Raw genomic sequence first — 19,846 nt, forward strand, 5'->3', positions numbered from 1 at the left:
CACCATCACCGAAACCGAAGGAAAAGCGGCAGAATCTTTGTTCGCAAACAAACAACAGGCCCCGGAATGGTCCGAACGGTTGAGCCTAAGCACCCGTCCACCAAGCCCAACAACCCGAGTCCAGCTAGCATGAATAATTAAATCACTGAAGTGAAACAAATTGGCCACAATTTGTGGCGCGGTCGAAGGAACGAGATATCCTGCTGGAAACATCAACAAAACAACTACTGCGCGCAGTGAACGGCGTCCAGCTGTTCGGGGCAACGCGCACAACCCACGGACACCAGCCAAAAAAAGGAAACAGCGAGGTAAAGTGTCATTTAGCAGACAGCTGCGTTCGGTAAGGTAACGGTACAGGGCACCGGAAAGAAACACGTAAACAAACCATTTTTGAGATTAAATTTTCCACCCAGAACAGATAAGCTTGCACAGTGAAACTCCCGTCGGTAGAAAACAATTGCACACCCAGCATTGCTGGTTTGTTGTTGTTCAGATATCTTCAACACTGTCGGTGTTTGGTGCACAATCGGAAGCACATTGTCGAATGCAGATAGGAAGGATGTCGGATGTTGCTGGGTGAAGGCGGCCCGTAGTCAGTCGCAAAGTCTTCGTTTTATCCGTTTTATTATAAAAAAAACCTTTATTACATTGTCAGCTTTTAACATTGTTTCTTCAAGCGGGATGCTCGATTTTGAATCGTCCGTTTATTTGGTTACGCTTAACGCAGCGAAATTTTACATTTACAGTACTCCTCCTATCAACATTCAGCGGCACAATCAATCGTTTTCCTAACTGGATTTTTGTTTTGTGTTGTTTGTTTTGGCCTGATTCCTATGTCACTTAAGTCTCATAATTTATCTATAGTTCAGTAATGTATTGTTTTGTGTATTTGTTAAGTTGTCCGTGTATGCGGCCTCACAGTAGGTGGATCTAACGCATAAATCACCTGGCAGTGATCGTGACTATGAACAGTGTGTAACAGACACGGATCAGTAGACCGATTCCAGCAGGTGCCCAATGAAGAGTGGCGTGCGAATTTCCTTCCGTATCAACGAAAGCTTCCTTTTCCCGTTGATCCTCGTTGTAACTGGCCCCGTTCTCTCGGTATCGATGATCACGATCTGGTCACGAACGGAAAAGCACAAAGAAATTCACCCAAATGCATTCATTTAGTTGATTGCGTGTTCGCGAACTCCGGTTGACAACTCTTCAATTACCTTTCTCAACCGTTCCATCGATGTTCCACGTTTCGGAACTGTCTCCTGCGCCCATGATTTTATTGGATGATGACGAAAATTCATCCAACGGTGGGCGATAGATTTTGTTTTTATCTGCAATACGTTACATAAAATAAAAGAGCTCGTTTATGTGTTTTACCTAGCAAGGAAGATACCGCGCGGCAAATACTAACAATTTTTCCGAAACACTGTTTCAGTGGTGGTTGTAACGGTTGTCGTTAGGGGTGGACTGGTAGCCATTGCAGTAGTAGATGGAATGTCTGTAAGGAAAAGCAAACCACACACGAACGGTAAACGGATTGAGCGAGATTGCTGTAGATTGAGGATTTTACAATCACTTACGATACACTTTAATTGAACCGTCCGTTTCACCGAGTGAATTTTTTACGACGCATTTGTACGTTCCAAAGTCGGCAATGTTGATGTCTTTGATGGTGAGCTTCATTACCACCTTGTAGCTATTGATCTCCTTAATCGAAGGTTCAAAGTGTTTGCCTGTGAAAGTGATAGTTTTCTATTAGAGTAAATGCTACAATTAGCATGGATAAGTGTGTCGCAAAGTTACAATGATAATGACATTTGTTATAAGGATAATAAAATAAGTACGTTGATCACAACCTTAATCTCAAAGAATCTCCGCTAAAACTGTATGTATTTTTATCCCTTTTTCTTAGCGTTCCCAAAAGCGTTTGTTCGTCGTGTTTTCTTTGTGAGTGGTTTGTCATCACTGTGCATCAAGCGAAAGATACTTTTCAACTGAAGATCATTCCCATAAATCTTGCCCTTGGTTATCGCTCTATAACGACGGTTCGCTCTGCTCTGGCATGCCATGTTTTGCTACTTCACGCTGGATGGTTGCCGAACTGTTGTGCAGCATAATGAATTCGTTGACATGGGCCCTTATCATTCCCACCCACCCTTCTGTTGGGAGGGTGGGTCGAGAGTGTGAGCGCCAACCTAAAACACGGTAACCAAGAACGCTCCCAAGTACGGCCCGCCCATCTTGCCTTTCTGCGGAATTCATCCAACCTCGGGTTTTTGGGGTGCTTCCAGTTTTTTTGGTTCGTTCCCATTGCCATTGTCCGGCGCATGTCCTTACATTGATTGAATAACAAGATGATGATTGTGACACAATTTTTCCTCGTTATCAGATTTTTCCTTGTTTATTATTTCCATCCGTTTGGTGTTGTTTCGTTCTGCTTGGTCGCCGGTTGGTAGTTGTTCCGAAAACGGCAAAATTGACAACAAAAAAACCACGTTCATGCAAACGGTGTCCCCACGCAAACATGCATACAAGAGTCCGCTGGCGCAACCTGGCGAGGTTCTTCTTCTGCCGCCGTAGGGAACGGAGGTAAAGCAAGGATGACGGAGGTAAAGCAAGGATGACGGAGGAAGACGGTTCAACGGAAAGCTACTACCCGTCAACCAAAAGTCAGTCTGTTTCCTTGGCAGTGAAGAGGAAGATATTAATGATGAACGATTCGGCAGGCCGGGTACCTGGTTGATTGAGGGACAAACAACATTACGGGGTGGCCCGAGTAGCCAGTGCCGAATGTGCTGACGTTGGCGGGTTTTGTGATGGTTTTTGAACAAAATATTTTTATCTAACCTCATCTATTGAGATTGGGATAAAGACAAGCACACTACAGTGTAGTCGACGAATTTCCTTACCTTGCGTTATGATGGTGTCATTCTTCATCCAGTAATTGATAGAGCGTGGGTAAGCCTCCGATTGACACTCGAGAGTCAAACGCTGTCCTAGAGCGGCGCCAACAAGCTGATCTTGGATCCATATCATCGGTGGAACTTCGCAACGACAGATGAAGACGATAGGAAACATAAATGCATTGCTAATTAAAGAGGACTCTCGTGAACCATAAAAAGCTAAAGACTAATTACTTCGGGTAAGCTTTCTGGCTGAAGATGTTCGTTTTATTGTTCTCTGTTTATAGTTATTTTAATAAACATAGTAAATTACGACACCAATCGTATAATAAATGATGACCACGAAATAATTATGGATTCAGTTAGATTCATGAGTGAGAGACAGAGTTTACGATATGATACATGGTGTTCAATAAGTTCGAATACATTTTCAAGATATGATTAAAAATATTATACTATACTGCACAGGATTAGCAAATTTTTTTAAATGATCTTAGGTGATGACTTTCTACAGTCATCATATAGGACTAAACAAAGAGTCAATAGGATTCACATCCCGAGCTCTGGACAACAGCGTCCAAATGAAAAACGTAGCCGTGCAATTAGCCGGTGATAATTGTCTCGAAGACTTTTTCTCCGAGACTTTTTCGATGACATGCGATGAAAAGTCCATATATAAAAAATTGCTTCCCATTTACATCGCGTGTATGAACTGGCTCTCTTTTGGCTGGTGTTCTGTTGTCATTTGTTTGCTACTTCAGTTTTATTCACAAAAGCAAGTCATTTCAAGCTTAAAATAAAATTATTATTAATTGCATAAATAAAACAAATAAACACCCACAAGTGGCATGTAAACAAACAAATGAGCGCAGAAATGTCTCGGTAAAACGAACTTTTTTTGCTGGATTTTTTTTTAGCTAATTCAAAAAGTCTCGGAGAAAAAGTCTCCGAGACAATTGTCACCGTCTAAGTGCACGGTAAAACGTAAAAGTAAACGTCCTGCTTCGAAAAGACTTCAGTGTCAGTTCAGTGTGTTTGATGATGTTTTTTTTTAAATAAATATTAAGGGACTACCCTTGATCCGCGTTTTAAAACTGCTTCGCAAATCATCGCAGAAGATGCATTTTCGAAGCGAGATATGTTCATGCTGGAGTATGTTGCCCTATGATGGAACCTACCCTGGTACATCATATGACTCATGCCGCGCGAATGTGTGGCTCAGTGTGGCAAGAGAGGATCAATTTGCCTCGCACAAAAATCATTACGCTGTTTCCTGCGAAAGAATCGTAACTGATAGAATGTCGACATCATGCACATTCTCAAGTGTTTAAAAACACGTGTAGTTAAAATTGATATCAATAACTTTTCTTCTTTCTACGAGTGGTAGAAGTTCCTTCTTTCTATGAATATGACTAGTTCAATGACCAAGTAATTCCTAACTCCTCAGTCAAAATCAAGAATATTTTCACTCGTATTTCACCGACATCAATATCAATACAGAATAATTACTTGTCTCATATCTGTTTAATGATGAAACTTTGTATTCGAATTTTTTGAACTTCTTATATATATGACCGGGTTTTAAAGAATTTGCATTTTGGTTCATTTTAATAGGATCGATGAAAAGGAATAATGATATATTAAACAATAAAACAAGACAGTTTCACGATTAAAGCAATGGTCAGAAGATCGTAATTGTAAATACATAAAACATTCGGACAACAGAAGCAATAAGTTGGAAATTTTAATAACGACACAGAATTGGCACAATCGCCATGTGGAGTAATCGCACCTATCACTGTGGAAGGATTTAGTGGTCTTTATTGCATCAAACAAAATACAAACAGCAACAAAAAAAAACAAACAACCAAACACACAAACCCTGGGTGTTACTTACAATGGACAATCAACATGACGCGTTTGCTGACCGACGGTGGGATACCATTCGATGCGATGCACAAATATGCCCCCATATGCAGTCGATTAACTCGCGAAATGGAAAAGGTGGAGCTGTTCAGGCTGGTCGCTGCGTGAAATGGTTGCCGGGTTTGGAATAATAATGAAACAATTTGGTTGTAGTTTGCCAGCCCGATGCACTTGCATCGCATGCATGATAGTTTTAATGGTCGACAGAAACCAAATAAAATAGTGAAGTGTATCAACAATGAAACAAAAACCAAATTCAAACCGGAAAAAAAAACTCATAACAACGTACCGCCCGCGCTGACAGGCTCATTGCCTTCCCGTCGCCAAATGATGGAAGGAGTTGGTGAACCGGAAGCGGCACATTTCAGCGTAACGTTGCTTCCCTCGCGCACGACCATATCGGTGCTGGTGGGATAGTCCAGTATGTTGGGCGGCACTGATACGGGATTATACGTATATTGATATTTTTATGAGCGTCCGGATGAAGCGTGGATGAAAAAGAGGCAGCTCATTAGCATAAGCCAACATGGACAGCGACAATTAAATCACATTAAATCACCACCAGCGATGGCCACACTGCGAGCGCACTGGCTCGCTCTTGCAGATGGTTACATCTTGCTAGTCCTTATCGTCTGCTTCCTTACCTACAACGTTCAGGTAGCCGATCTGATTACGCATCGGATCGGTGTTGACCTGGCACATGTACCATCCCTTGTCCGATTCTTTGACATCGCGAATGCGCAATACCCAGGCACGGCCCTCAACATGTGCGATGGTCATGCGGTGATTTTTCGTAATGACATGCGTTTGAATCGTCAGTATTGTTTGCGTATCGACACGCAGCCACGCCACCTTCAAAGCAAATCAGGGAAAACATTGTCTGTTACTGTGGGCAACACTGGCGAAGAGGACCTCGTTTGGACGTACCTTGTATGTTTGAAGATTGTTAATGACACAGGTCAGTACCGCTTCTCGACCAACCGGTACGGTAAGATTCTGAATCGGTTCTCCGAACTTGGGTAAATCTGCAACCATAATAAGGCTCTTAATGATGAAAGGTATTCTATCATTTTAAAGGTGCATGTAACAATCAACATACAGTGAAAGAAAAAGATATAAAAATAAGCAAGATAAATGAAAGAATGAAAATTGCATTTCGGAATCAATGAATTTGATGCTCATTATAGATTGTAATGAAACTCATATAGCCGTAGTTTAAACGAATCAATTAATTTCTTCTCGATCATATTTTGTACCTGTGGCGCCGGGAATTGTTTTACACACCAGTATCTTCGGGCTTATCCAGCCGTTGATGCATTTTCGATGTACATACGGTCTACAGTCAAGCGGCCCGCTAAGCTCGAAAGCTTGTTTTGCGAGGCAGCATGCGCGCTATCATCCCGCACTATCAGCTGACACACGATATTTTCCAATTTTAATTATGATGAATATTTAACCCCCTTACCGTACCTACTGTCATAATGCCACTGAATAATGCATCGCTACTGCTATATTATATTCATGAAGCACTTATTCCTAAAAATGAGTGCAGTGGCTCAATGCAAGCGATTCGATCGCAATTAGCCTCTAGATACCTACCTTTTATCCCTTGCCCTATCTCGTTTGCACTACTGCCACTGCTGCTGCTACTGCCTTCTTTCTTTGCTTCTCTTACATCGACACTTTTTCTCCATTGGATAGCATTTTCACCACATCGTATTTTTTGCTGCTTCTTTTTCGGATAGCATTTGCTTTCCACTCGCCTGATTGAGCCACGGATGGGAAAAATGGGTTTGCTTTTGATTGCCTTTGACCAAGTGAGAAACGATGCGGCCATAAGGGAACTGTACTCTATTATCTGCAAGGTTTCACACTGCTGCAAGTCGCTTAACAAAGTAGATTGAATGATTTATTCCATTCGACCGTTTGTGGTGTTTTGTCTTATGCTCTTTTAGGATAAAATTTCCTTTTCCTATGTTTTGTCGTGGTTCTTGTTACCATAATAATAAGTAAAGCAGTTAGAAAATATTTGCAAGAAAGAACTACAAAATTAAAAATGCTGAACAAAGGAATTTTAATTCATCACATACCTTTATCCAGTATATAGGAATTAGTTTCCTCCACCGTTTCATCTGTATGCAAAAAGAGAAGGATATAAGGTAAGAGAGAAACAATCAGTTAAAGCAAAACGTACAAGGATATAAAGCATTTAATTAAAATAAACTGAATATGAAACGCAGGTCCGTTTCGGTCGTGTTTCCTCTCAGTCATAAATTATACAATCCCTCACTTCACTGATTATTATTCCTTTTTAATAGTGTTGTAAAAGTGGAATTTAATTGTTTAGCTCTTGTTTACAACATTCTTGCTAATGTATTCATTGTTTTCCATTCTCAGGCAACACTGGTGCAATGATAGCGATGGCGCCTTATGATGAGCACTGACAGCACAATGCTCTATCGAAAATTAAACTGCAAAACAAATTGGATGAGTATGAGTCGCGGGATGGAGTAGATTTTATTTCGCTACGCTTTTCATGTTTTGACCGACCGCACGTTGCTGATATCAACGGTTTTTACAATTCTGATCGTTATCGTGTTGGGTACAACAGTCGTTTCAAAATTGCACGGCTAGTTGAAAGGCAGCAGAGCTCATCTGCTCACTCGGCGCAACGGTACTGGTTTATTAATTTCATATTCACCCTTAGCGTATTAAGCAAACTTGTTTTACATTTGCTTTGACCTTTACTTATAGTTGATCTGCTAGCTGGAGTAGTACAAACAAGCTAGTGGTACATTTTTGAAAATTTATGTTGTTTACCATCTCTACGAGCTAGAGAAATTATTTTCGATGCGGCATTCTCTAGCAAGGAAATAATGCGACCATCGTAAAGAAATGGAAAGCTCTAAACTATCAGCCAAACATACGTGACAGCTGAATTATGCTCATTAGGGCGTCATCTTATCGAAATGGTCACCGTGTGTGCTATTACGGACACATCGTTATTTAGAGCTCACCGTACACCGTGACCGTTCGTTCCTCTGTTCCACACTTTTTCCACGCCCGTTGGGAAGAAAAGTTACAGGTGAAGGCTGGACTATTGTGAGAGAATGCTTCGAAGGGAAATCATAAAATTTACAAGCCTGTTGAAAAGGTAAACCAAAATCCCCCTTCATTCATTTAATTAGCAACTAAAGCAATGTCGGTTCCCTTTCATGCTCATCGCCATCGCCCATCAGCATCAGCGAACGAACGAACGGTACCTTTCTGCAGAAGTGTCGTCTGCTCGTCGTGCGCTAGCCGTCGTCAACCTTTCATTTCGCTTTGCTGCTTTCCTTGGCGAAGGGATCGCAGCAGGAGCTATTAGAACTCGACGGGTTCTTCGCTCCCGACACCACGTTAACCACAAAAATGAAGACCAAAAGACCCGTGCCGCGTTCGGATCCGTGGAAATCCATGGAGAAGGTATACACCGTCAAAAGGGCAGACCAGGGAAGCCCGAGGTTTTACATACATCGGGTTTTATGTTGTGTTCTGTGATGTGGAAACTGTTGGCATTTTCTCTTTCTCAACCAATTTCAGCCAAAGTCTGCGGTTTTCGGAGAGGAAAATTATAACCAAACAGCTAATCATTAATAATGAAACCATGCCGAAAGCAGCGCGGATACCGCACACATACACTACACACACACATATATACATATATACCGACCGGGGCTCGTGCATGGCGGTCTGTTCTCCGTGAAAAACCGAAACCAAAAACCGTAACTAGGCCGTTTATCGTGAAGGGCCATCATGAGAAAACGTTCGGGGGTGTTAAGGTTTCCCGAGGTTCGAGGAATCCGACTTGACTCTGGTCGTCGTGGCTGTGTTGGCGTTGTGCTTTGAAAAGGAAAGGCGTCGGTAGGTCTCTTACCAACGAGGTCAAAAATGGCAAATTTCATGTTTTAGCAGCGTTGTTTAAACAATACGGCAACAGCGTTTGGTGAAGATGTCAAATACCTGAGTGTGGTAAATACTGGAAAAGACCTTTCTTGCCATTCCAAACCGCAGCTACACACTCACTCACAACCTCTCGCATATACTGATGAACAATCGTCATCTTAATTATACCCGTTTTGTACAAAAGCTGTCTAATTTCATCGAACACTTTAAGAAATCCTTCAGTTAAGCTGAAATTGATTCATGAAGTTGTACTAATGCTGTTGCGTAGATGAATGGATGGGCGGAGTAAGTAATGTGATAAATAAATATGATTGTTATTCAGGACCTTAATCCTTCGGAACTATGTACTTTCGTTACTACTAACTTCTTGTTATGTGTCGGATGTGTACCTACAGCAGATATTTCAACGATACCGAGAACTCGTCATGTGAAAGAGGTCAAGAGTATTGTAATAGTAGCCAATTATCAAAACTTTTCCGCTAGTTGCTCCTGATCTTAAGCTTTGAGATTCTAAGTCTTCAAAAGGCAGCACGACGCAGAAAACCAGCGACTACATATGTTAATAAAAATGAGAGGCAATGTTTTCACTTCGATGTATTGGACAAGAAAATGCTTTTTCTTAAGTATATGTATAATATATAAGCTAACGCAGTAACACAATCTTTTCCATATTTTGCAATACCTTTGTTAAAAAAAATCTTGAAGGATGTTTTGGTTATGCAATGAAAAATGGGATTATCTTGCCTTTTCTTTGCTCTATTAGATCTATTTGGGCGGCAAGTGGTCATTGCCAATAATATGTATTGATGTTTTAAATGAATTCGTGTTTCTAAGAACACATGGATGTTTTGAGTAACAATTTAAATCATGAGTTGATGGTCGCAGCGAAGTGTTAAATTCACAGTTGACTCACTAATGATTTAAATCAAGAGTTAAAGATCACCTTGAGACATTGAATTCTCAGTTAACTCACTCATGAGTTGATTTATGTTTTAAATCATGAGCTTATGCATGTCTTAAATGATGCATGCATGAGTTAAATCACAGTTGATCTGAATGTTTTAAGTAGCGGTGAATGAGTTAAATAGCAAAGGAGTAAATAATACTCTTCTTGAGAAATTGATTTGATTGCTCTGTAGTAATAATTACATCATTTATTCGTTTTTTACATAACTATGTGCGTGTATAAACGTAATTAATACTACTGAATAAATACCTAGTACAGTTTTCGTATAGTCTCGACGATTAGTAACTAGATCGCAACACTGTCATTCGTGATCTTGCCACCTGACTTGACTACAAACTCGCTAACAAATTTAAATCTCGCTTGTTTGTTATGTATTCTTGGACTTGAGTTGGTCTGGGGAGGGCAGTCCAGTCGTGTATTGGTAGCAGTCTTTACAAACAGGTCCGATGGAAAATCTCATCATGACCAATCTCCCGAAGCAAGGACTGACTATCCAGCTACATGGTAAAATAAGGCATGACCTAGTAAGTAGTTACGCCATGAAGAAGTAGACTTGAGTTGATCCAGCGGAGGTTTATTAGGTTAGCGTAGGTTGGGGCTAAGCCCTATGCACTTTTTTGCGATCGCTGTTCGCTAAGGATTACAACAGCTAGCTTTCAAACGACAAATCGTACAGGCTACATTGGCTGCTAAATTTATGTAAAATAGCATTGAAACACTGTATTACTTAGAACATATGATTTTATATTCTCTGTAAAGAGCTCTTCGGAGATTGAACACACATTAAGGCTACCATGAGCATGAAACATGAGCATAACTCCCGTATAATATCAAACACAGGAGGCAAGTATCTTCTATCTTCATATTTCATAGTTAATGTATATTAATATTAGTTTACATTTTAATGCAGCATTTGAAAAACTATTTTTTAACCAGTTTGCTCTTGACTGTCAAGTAGATCGGTCGTGTTTTTTAACAGCAAGAGTACGCATCAGTTTCAAAACAACAACAACATCGTTTTGAAATGGAAGCAACAGGAGTGAGGCCCATAAGGGACAAAACGTTGAAGATATTGTACGAGGGCATCCCAAAACAGCCTTCACGAGCCAATGTGATCGATTTTATTGTCGATACACTGAAGGGCGGAGAGATTGTTGCACGGATCCAAATGTGCGTCAACGGTAGTGGTCTACGTGGAAACGGAGACGCTTGCGCAGGCGCAAAAACTGATCCAGGAGCATCAGGGCAAGTATCACCTGGAGATCGACGGGGCATCTTACCCGTTGCCGATCCTTCTGGAGGACGGTGCAATTTGGAGATGCGACTGCATGAACCTCCCCCGTACGTCACCGAGGAGCAAATAAAATCAGCGCTGGCCAGCTTTGGGGAAGTGATTTCCGTAACGGAGACAGAGTACGGCCAGGAAAGCAAAGTGCCGGGGATAAAGACGGGCATACGCCTGGTCAAGATTATCCTGAAATCACCTACGCTACAAATCGGATCAACAATCACGGTGGCAGGGGAGCGCACCACTGTAGCGTACAGTGGCCAAAACCCATAATGCCGCTACTGCTTGATGCCGGAACACGTTGGCATGGGATGCATGCAGAGCAAGCGTAGCTTGGTTAAGACACAAGGTGTATCGTATGCTGGAGTGATCAAGGCATCTCCAACAGTACAAGGCCCTAAACAAAACGGTAAAACAAAACAAAACGAAAAACGTGCGTTAGTGCTAGCACCGAAAGCACCGACGACAACAACAGCCAACGCACAAAGCGGTGCGGCTGCCCCTCCGCTCCGCTCCGGCTGTAGCACTGAAGGCTCCGGCTGTAGCACTGAAGGCTCCGGCTGTAGCACCGACGGCACCGAGCACTGCACCAACAACAACAGCAGCATCAACACCAGCAAAGCTCGAAGTAGAGAGCGTGATCGCACTCTCTACGCACGCTTTCAAAGCGCCCCGAGTTCCTTCCTCTGATTCCCTGATTCAAAGGGTAAGCGTAAAAACGATGACGAAACGGATAGCGACGCGTCTGATGCGTCGGTTGGAGGAACGGGTAGGCGCAAGTCTGGCCGTCCGCCGAAAAATCCGAAAACTATTACACTAACAGACACACACACTGAGGGATAATCATTTTATTTGCGATGAATTCACGTGCTAGTTATGTATTTGCCTCAATTAATTTGAACGCAATTTCCAACGTTACTAAAATGAATGCTCTTCAAACATTTATACGAAACATAGACGCCGACATTATATTCTTACAAGAAGTGTACGACAGCAACATTTCACTTCCTGGCTACACAGTGCTTGCGAATGTGAATGTTGATAAACGAGGAACAGCGATCGCATTGCGGGAACGCCTAAAATTTTCTCTAAATTCACGTCGAGCGTAGTTTAGACTCACGTGTAATCTGCGTGCGGCTTGAGAATTCTACCATACTCTGTAATGTTTATACCCCATCGGGTAGTCAGCGTTGGTAAGTTGGTCTGACGGTTCGAGTGTGCCTGCCAACCAATAATTACGCCAGATCGCGGAGTAATGCTTACTGGCAACTAAGGCCACATATATTGACCCACGAAAATATAGAGGAGTTCAAAAGCATGTGGAACGCATGGACAAGACAACGAAGGAAATTTGGTTCCTGGATGGATTGCTGGATTCATTTCGCCAAACCAAAAATTAAATCGTTTTTCCGTTGGAAAACGAATCAAAAATAATCCGCGTTTCGCTCGCGACAGAATATCCTCTATAAAGTGCTCAAAACTCATATGATAACCACGTTTCAAATCCCGATGAGCTAGTTAACAAAGGAAAGTTCCTATCGCTTCAGAGACGTTTCTCTGAAGAATTCTCACGTATAAACGAGACACGAGTTGCAGGTGAAAGTATCTCCACGTTTCAGTTAGAGGAAAGTAGGCGAACTCGAACCGTGATTGACAAACTAATGTCTGATAATGGCGGAGTGATTGATCAGGAAGAGGAAATCAGACAACATGCTACAGACATTTATACACCGACGAAGACTTACCAACGGACGATACGTTTACCTGTAACCGAATCATTCTAGAGGTTTGTAACACCAATAATAATTGCATGGAGGAGATCACACCTGATGAGATCCTCGATGCAGTTAAGAAATCCGCTTCGCGAAAGTCTCCTGGTCAAGATGGGATTCCGAAGGGATTTTATCTTCGTACTTACGAGATAATTCACAAAGAACTTCATCTCATAATGAATGAAGCTCTTGAGGGCAGGTTCCCGAGGGACTTTGTTGATGGTGTCATGGTTCTTGTGAGGAAGAAGAGGGGCACGGGCTCCATTTCTTGTTATCGACCTAAATCTCTGCTTAACACAGATTATAAGCTACTGTCGAGGATTATCAAACTGCGACTTGATATGATTATCAAAAAGTGGGGAATTATATCGACAGCGCAAAAGTGTAGCAACAAACCATGCAACATTTTTCAAACTGTACTCTCTGTTAAGGAGAGGGTGGTTGATCTCTAGAACAAGCGAAAGTGTGGCAAGCTCGAGTCTTTTAATTTATCACAGGCCTTTGACAGGGTCAACAGGAGTTTTCTGTGGCGAACCATGTGGCGAACTATGTGTATTCGTGGCGAACTACCTGGCCTTCAATCCAGGACTTGTGCGAATTTTGCGTACGGTTGGGGAACAATCGTCTTCACGCATCCTCATAAATGGAAACCTTTCCACACCCTTTCCCATCTAACGATCCGTCAGACAGGGCGATCCCTTATCCATGTACCTGTTTGTCCTTTATCTCAATCCCCTCATCACCAGATTAGAAGGTATATGTTGCGATCAGGACGACCTGATCAACGCATATGCTGACGACATCTCGGTGGTGACAACATCCGTAACCAAACTCTAGCAGGTGAAAGATATGTTTGAAGCGTTTGGCCGAACCGCTGGAGCTAATCTGAACGTGGAGAAAACGACAGCACTGGACATTGGATTCTTGACACCAACATCACCCGGAAAGAGGTCACATGGTTGCGCACTGTGGAGCGTTTACGACTGCTGGAGATACTGTTTACGAACAACATACGGGAGGCCATGGGACACAACTGAGAAAACGTTATCCAACATTTCCGTTACTTGGTCAGGCTTCATCGTGTTAGGGACCTAAATTTGGTGCAGAAGATAGTCCTACTAAACATTTTCCTTCTGTCCAAACTATGGTTTGTAGCATCGGTCTGTGGCGCCCGATCAATGGACATAGCTTGGGTCTCTAGCACCATACGATCCTTTCTTTGGGACGGATCTGGAGGATTCCGTATTCCAGTTATCAACGCTACAGCACTGTTGGTGAATCGGTATGTTGCCGAACAGGATTGCCTGAGGATCGGAGCCCAACACATATCTCGTGCTGGTAACCCTCCCAATATAAGCTCCATCTCGTCTATATATCCTTGCCTGAAAACGGTGATCCAGCAGTAGGCGTATTTCCCAGCGCAGCGCAAATAATAGTACAAAAACCATTCGTCGAAGTATGATCGAGAAAATTCCAGACCCAAAGGTAGTCCAGGAGTCACCTTCCACAAACTGGTGATGGATCTGGAAGAATATAAACTACCAACTGTCCTCTGAATAGGATTAATAAAATATAGGATATAGGTGAATAGGATTGTAAAAGAATTAATCAATACGGCCAGGTTGATATTAATGAATAACAAAATCGAACAATGTTGTTCAAAACACGCAGCAGAAAAGTGCTGATGTAGTACGCCACCTGAGTAACGATTAATATTGTAATAGTAAATGGATCAGACCGGTGGTCCGTTCACAAGATAAATCAGATAAAAATTAATTCATGTCAATGAAAAAAAAAATTGTTGAAAAAACCAGAGATGCATTCCTTGACTTTATTCATTGATAATAAATTATCATCGTGAAATAAGTCTACTTATAACCGCTAAACAACAATATCCGCTAAATAACAATACACCAGGAGGTACAGCTCTAGAAAAAGATATAAATACTACTGACGTATGGTGCTTTGTATACTAAATCAGTGCCTTGTGATAGGAATCTTGGCCTACCCCATGTACTAGCAGAGAGAAACGAATAGAGTACCACATGGTATTCAGGTGATGAATGTCGCCCTAAAGATTGACTCCCTTAAACTATAAGGTCGAATCGTCCCATTCGTAAAAGAGATAATTGTAAGATATCAAAAAGGATTCCAAAACGGAAAATAAATCACAGATCAGGTATTTACCATGCGGTACATTCACCATGGAATACTGGTGAAACTTTCTAGACTTGTATAAAAGACAATGACCAAAGTCACTTACAGGTGATGGTAGAAGCAACATCATAACGGTTTACGACTATCCTATGTAGTGGAGGCTTACTAGAGTATTGCGCAGGTGACGGAACCCTTCGGGTTCTAGATAATGGAGGCAAAAAGATACATTGCTGACACCACCACCGGCTCAGCGGAATTATCGTACCGTTTCGGTGGGCTAATCATGTAATTAGAATGGATCCAAACAATCCAGCCCGTTTGATTAATTTACTGTTTCAACTGAGACGGATTTGTGTCGTTCACCAGAAATGCCAAATTAATCGATCGACGACCGATATCCCGATTGAAATCGGGATAGTGGATAAAATACATTTGTTCTGTTAATTACATCTAAAACAAAGCAGAAATTGTATGTTTGTATTTTTTGTCGTTAGACCGGCCGGGCCGTACCGATAAACGCCATGTTGGTATTTGGTGCTATCAAAAATTGTATTGTAAAATAACAAAGCGAATGAAACATCATAGAGCTGCGTGTGAAACACTTTTATAGTGGCAGTAATTAATGGTTTGCTTTAGTCGAGGAGAATTATGAATTTAAAAGATTTGCCTTTAATATTTCGATACAATGCATATGTCGAGTTGTTATCAACCTCAATAGTTGTAAGATCTTTTTTTTATTCAATAGGAGCGGCCAGGCCACATTGCTTATAACTAGCGGTGTAGTAAGATCTTTATGTACTCAATTTTATGTACTGTTAATTTTTTTATCGCTCTTTCACGGAACAGCATTGTTCTCAGTTTTCCATGCACTCAAGACCAGGAAGCCGAAAGAAAGATTCAAACAATCGGAACAGGTAACAAGACGCCACCGAAACACTTCGGCACGCTTCGCACTTTTCCTTCCTTTCATTTTATGAGTTAACTTTACTTCGCATTTTAACGTCGAAGGAGTGTGTAAAGTGTAATTTTTGCTCCATCAACGGCCGGAGTGACTGGATACGTGGTACCTCCGGCTATGACAAGGAAATTCATAGCCAGCATTAGTAGGTAGCATGGTACCGTAATTCTGAGTTGAACCATTTTTCGACTATGCCGTATCCTGATTTGGCGCGTGAACTACAATGTGGGCAGGAAATAATAAATTTTCATCTGCGAAACAATAGGGAATCAGTGCATAATGTACCTGCCGTCTGCCTACGAAGCATCTGGAAAGTTTGTTTTAGAAGTTGGTTATAACGTAAAGTGTGTATGTATAAAGTATATGGCAAAGCGTTCCCGCTGGCTGGCCTAATACCTGCTAACGTTGCAGGAGCCCGGAAATATATTGCGTATGCCTCCAGCGCCTGTGCTTCAAGCCGCACATTCAACCGCTGATAGCTACACTGAGGCCGGCAGATGTAATCGCACGCTCGCACACTGCACCCAGTGATGAACTTTCGGAAACACGAAAATTTAAGAACAAATGAATGAGAAACCATACAATGGCATGCTTTCGTGCAGGTAGTGGATCTATATTTTACCCATCTTTTTGGAACCTGTACTGAATGACATTGAAGGCATGCTGTCGATGCTTGCAATTGGAATAGAAGCATCGCGAGGCTGCAGCATGAGTGAAAATAAACTCATGCATACATCCAAGCTAAAGGAAGAACAAAATGAACGAATATCTTCTGCATACGGGCATTTGAATGAATGCGATCGATATTGTTGGCAAACTTGTGAACTGTTTTACAGAGCATTTACAGAGCAGAGAGAAATGAAATCTTCTATAAAGGTTATCAAACGCTACCGAATTCGTACAGTACATAGTATTAAGCGACATAAGACGGAAAAATCGACTTAAAAAATATGCATACTTCCCCGTTGGTAAGTCCTATTAATCTAAGGTAACCTATTCAACTATTAAAAGTTTCCAGCATCGCGTCGATGCATGATCGTCCAACATCGTCCACAGTTCGATAGTCATGGTGACAGCTCAAAACATGTCAACAGTCGGTTCACCGTCGAGTCATGTTGCCAACATAAAAGCTCAAAATGTTGTCGAAACTATGCAAACGTTCAGCTACTCGGCACCTACGAACTGCTTTGAACTGGATGAAATGAGCTTTCAATGCACTGCTGGTCGCAACAAACATCAGTCGACCGATGGGTAACCGGGGCACCATTTGAGACCGGGATGGTAAGAAAGAGGTTTGATGTTATGTATATGACGGAAAACATGACATTGAGCCATTACCATTCCGTCTCTTCGTCCCCCGGTAACCGGAGCTCGAATGTGTTCGTGTGGTGGTTTTTGCATGGCACCGTACGCAAAATCTTACCTTGTTCTCCCTGAGCAGTGGCCGAGATGTGGGCTGCATTCAGTACACACGCCACAATGACCAGCGCTATCGTGGACCACTGGAGAAATTCCATTCTCACTCGTAGCAGAGCTGGTCTTTTCCCCAAGCCGGACGTCATCATGTTGCGACCACCCTCGCTCGCCGCGGTGTGCTGTGCAATTCGATGCAGTTCAGTGCAGTTGGGCACCATCAGATGTAGCTGTGATTATCCAGTGCCCTGTGCGCCTGAGCTCATACGATCCAAGACAAACGCTTGGTTCTGAATGGGAGAATCTGACTGTACAAGCCGGACGAACCAACAAACCGATGGGTCGAAGGGGCTTTTTTGGTGGGTCGGAACTCGTGGTATCCAACCGGCGGTCTGCAGGTGAACTAACCGAATTCAGCTGACAACGTATGGTTCCAACTCGATCGAATATCCGTGTGCGCTCCCGTATGTGTGCGCGTGTGTAGGTGGATGTGTTCTACTCACACCTCCACTATCTTAGAACCCATAGTGCATTCACCAGCAAGTGCAGAATACTAGTTTGCTTTAGAAAGTATACACATTTAGATAGCCACTGACATCCAAACGACCCCGCTTTCTGTGAATATTCGCCTTGCCGTGGAAAGCAGCACAGACCATGGGGCTGATGTTTACAGTCGTCGTCGTAGCTGTCGGTTCCACACAGGCACTGGAATCCCGGAACTGCAATGCCCGACACAACAATGAACACACTAACGCCTTACCGACCGACTCACGCGACCGAAATCATGTTGGAACTCGTGGTGGCGCACACCCGGCACAGTTCTGGTCGTTATACCCTGCCCAATGGTTCGATGCTTAATGTACGAAGGGGCCAACCAGATCGGCCCTTGAATGGGGACGCATGGTCGTGCAAAGGAAGCAAATAAAACACTCGGAATTTTCTCACTTCACTTTATCCTTGCATAGTAAATATTCCCTCCGCTCCGTTTGGGCACCCGTCACTGGCCGACACAACTGACTTCCACCTGCCTTGGCCGCGCACTTTCTCCTTCAGCTGATGCTTTGGCTGCCAAACTGATAGCGAAGAAATAGCATTCCAGACCTTCCTTCCGTTAGTCCCCGGTTCCACCGGTACCGCCGGTAAGACGCACAGATGGTGTGCGATACCCGCGGGCTTGGATACCTGCCTGGTTCCTACCTCGTCCACGTCGACGGTCACCTTTTTTATCACAACGTTCGGCTTCCGTTTTTGTTTCCACCACGACTTTTTTTGCGTTTATATTGTTGTTGTCCTTCTCGCTTTACACTGTTTTGGTTTCCTTTGTTTGAAATGTTTTTATTGCCGATTGTCACGAAATTGTACTTTCCTTCGAAATTTATTACATTATTACCCTCTTCACTAAATCTTTAGAGAAACTGTTCGCTATCCGGGCCCGTTAGTGCTCGCGTACGCCCACACTGGGTACACACTGGGTTGAGCGCACGCAGCAACTAGCTGTTGCTACAGCTGCTATATATGCATCTCGCACACGCGACGCCGATGACGGCCACGATCAATGGAGCAAACTGTCGAACTTACGCACTTGCCACGCCAAGTGGCGCCAACATTACCGTAACTTCTGTTGTGGCCTTTTTGAGGCGCATTTGGATTCTTGATTCGGGTGAGTTGCTGTATAATATTGAGAGAGGGGAGCAAGCTAAGCAGGAGCATGGATGGACTTCCTTGCTTAACAGTTAGCATCGCCGCGACGTTCTTCGTCGCTTAAAAAAAAAAAACCCTAACACGAGAATAAATCCATCCACTTAACAAATCCGTCTGACCGTTCCAGACGGTGCTGGTCCTTTCAGGGGGTCAGTTCTGGCCAGTCGTTTTATTTCTTTGCTTTTCCATTGTGTGTGTGACTACCAGCATTTGGTTTTCGCGGGTGAGAAATATTTTTCGATATGCGTTAATTTGATTCTGTCCCCCCCCCTGTTTTGTGAGTTTTGTACGTGCCTACCCTTCTGGTGCCGTTGCTAGCTACCCGAGGGCTAATTAAGTGCACGAGGAACGAAAGCAAGCAGCCAGGCTTCATTATAGTGATTGTGAACTAATTAATTTCTTCCTTCTCTATATCGGGTCGGTTCTGATTGATGTTGTATGTGCAGCGAGACGAACGAGAAATGAGTCGCGGTTCAAACGGCCGGTCAAAAGAGACGCGAAAGTAAGGGATAAAAAAACCAAAACCCACATTTGCAATAATGCGATCAACTAGAAGGTGGTTAGATGTTCCTCCAATATTTATTTTCGTTTGCTGGCATACCGTGAGAAATTGTTTCGTTTAGCTTAAAATACATCTAACGATCTTTAGTCCTTGTGATACAATTATTTAAATTTAAATAATAACAATCTTGCACATTGCAAAACCGCTTGTTCTACTTGCACAATTAATTTCTGACACTGTTTCGTGCTTTGTTTTTAGCGTAGACCAACAACCATCACATTAACACAACATAAAGTGTTCAAATCGTCACTGGC

The 19,846-nt window shown here is 42.6% G+C and overlaps 1 protein-coding gene across 1 annotated transcript; it reads right to left on the reverse strand.

Moving 5' to 3' along the window:
• Nucleotides 1-942: 942 nt before the first annotated feature.
• Nucleotides 943-17,550, reverse strand: LOC128715522 (lachesin-like). Its single transcript, XM_053810429.1, has 11 exons — nucleotides 17,340-17,550; nucleotides 6,920-6,961; nucleotides 5,757-5,854; nucleotides 5,474-5,681; nucleotides 5,119-5,265; nucleotides 4,801-4,929; nucleotides 2,910-3,044; nucleotides 1,581-1,733; nucleotides 1,412-1,498; nucleotides 1,218-1,331; nucleotides 943-1,121 (listed from the first exon to the last, which is right to left on the reverse strand). Exons 1-11 carry the CDS (start codon nucleotides 17,548-17,550, stop codon nucleotides 943-945), a joined length of 1,503 nt encoding a protein of 500 aa, XP_053666404.1.
• Between the last annotated feature and the right edge of the window lie 2,296 nt (nucleotides 17,551-19,846).

The sequence above is a fragment of the Anopheles marshallii genome, chromosome 3 (assembly GCF_943734725.1).
Source record: "Anopheles marshallii chromosome 3, idAnoMarsDA_429_01, whole genome shotgun sequence".
NCBI classification, from domain to species: Eukaryota; Metazoa; Arthropoda; class Insecta; order Diptera; family Culicidae; genus Anopheles; species Anopheles marshallii.

Bases quoted from the DNA above. Each gene is read 5' to 3' on its own strand.
- LOC128715522 (XM_053810429.1), bottom strand. From the start codon at position 17,550: ATGGTGCCCAACTGCACTGAACTGCATCGAATTGCACAGCACACCGCG. The intron at 4,930-5,118 runs GTACGTTGTTAT...CATTTCACGCAG, and splicing joins TGAGCCTGTCAGCGCGGGCG to CGACCAGCCTGAACAGCTCC. The intron at 1,734-2,909 runs GTAAGGAAATTC...TCACTTTCACAG, and splicing joins TGACACCATCATAACGCAAG to GCAAACACTTTGAACCTTCG.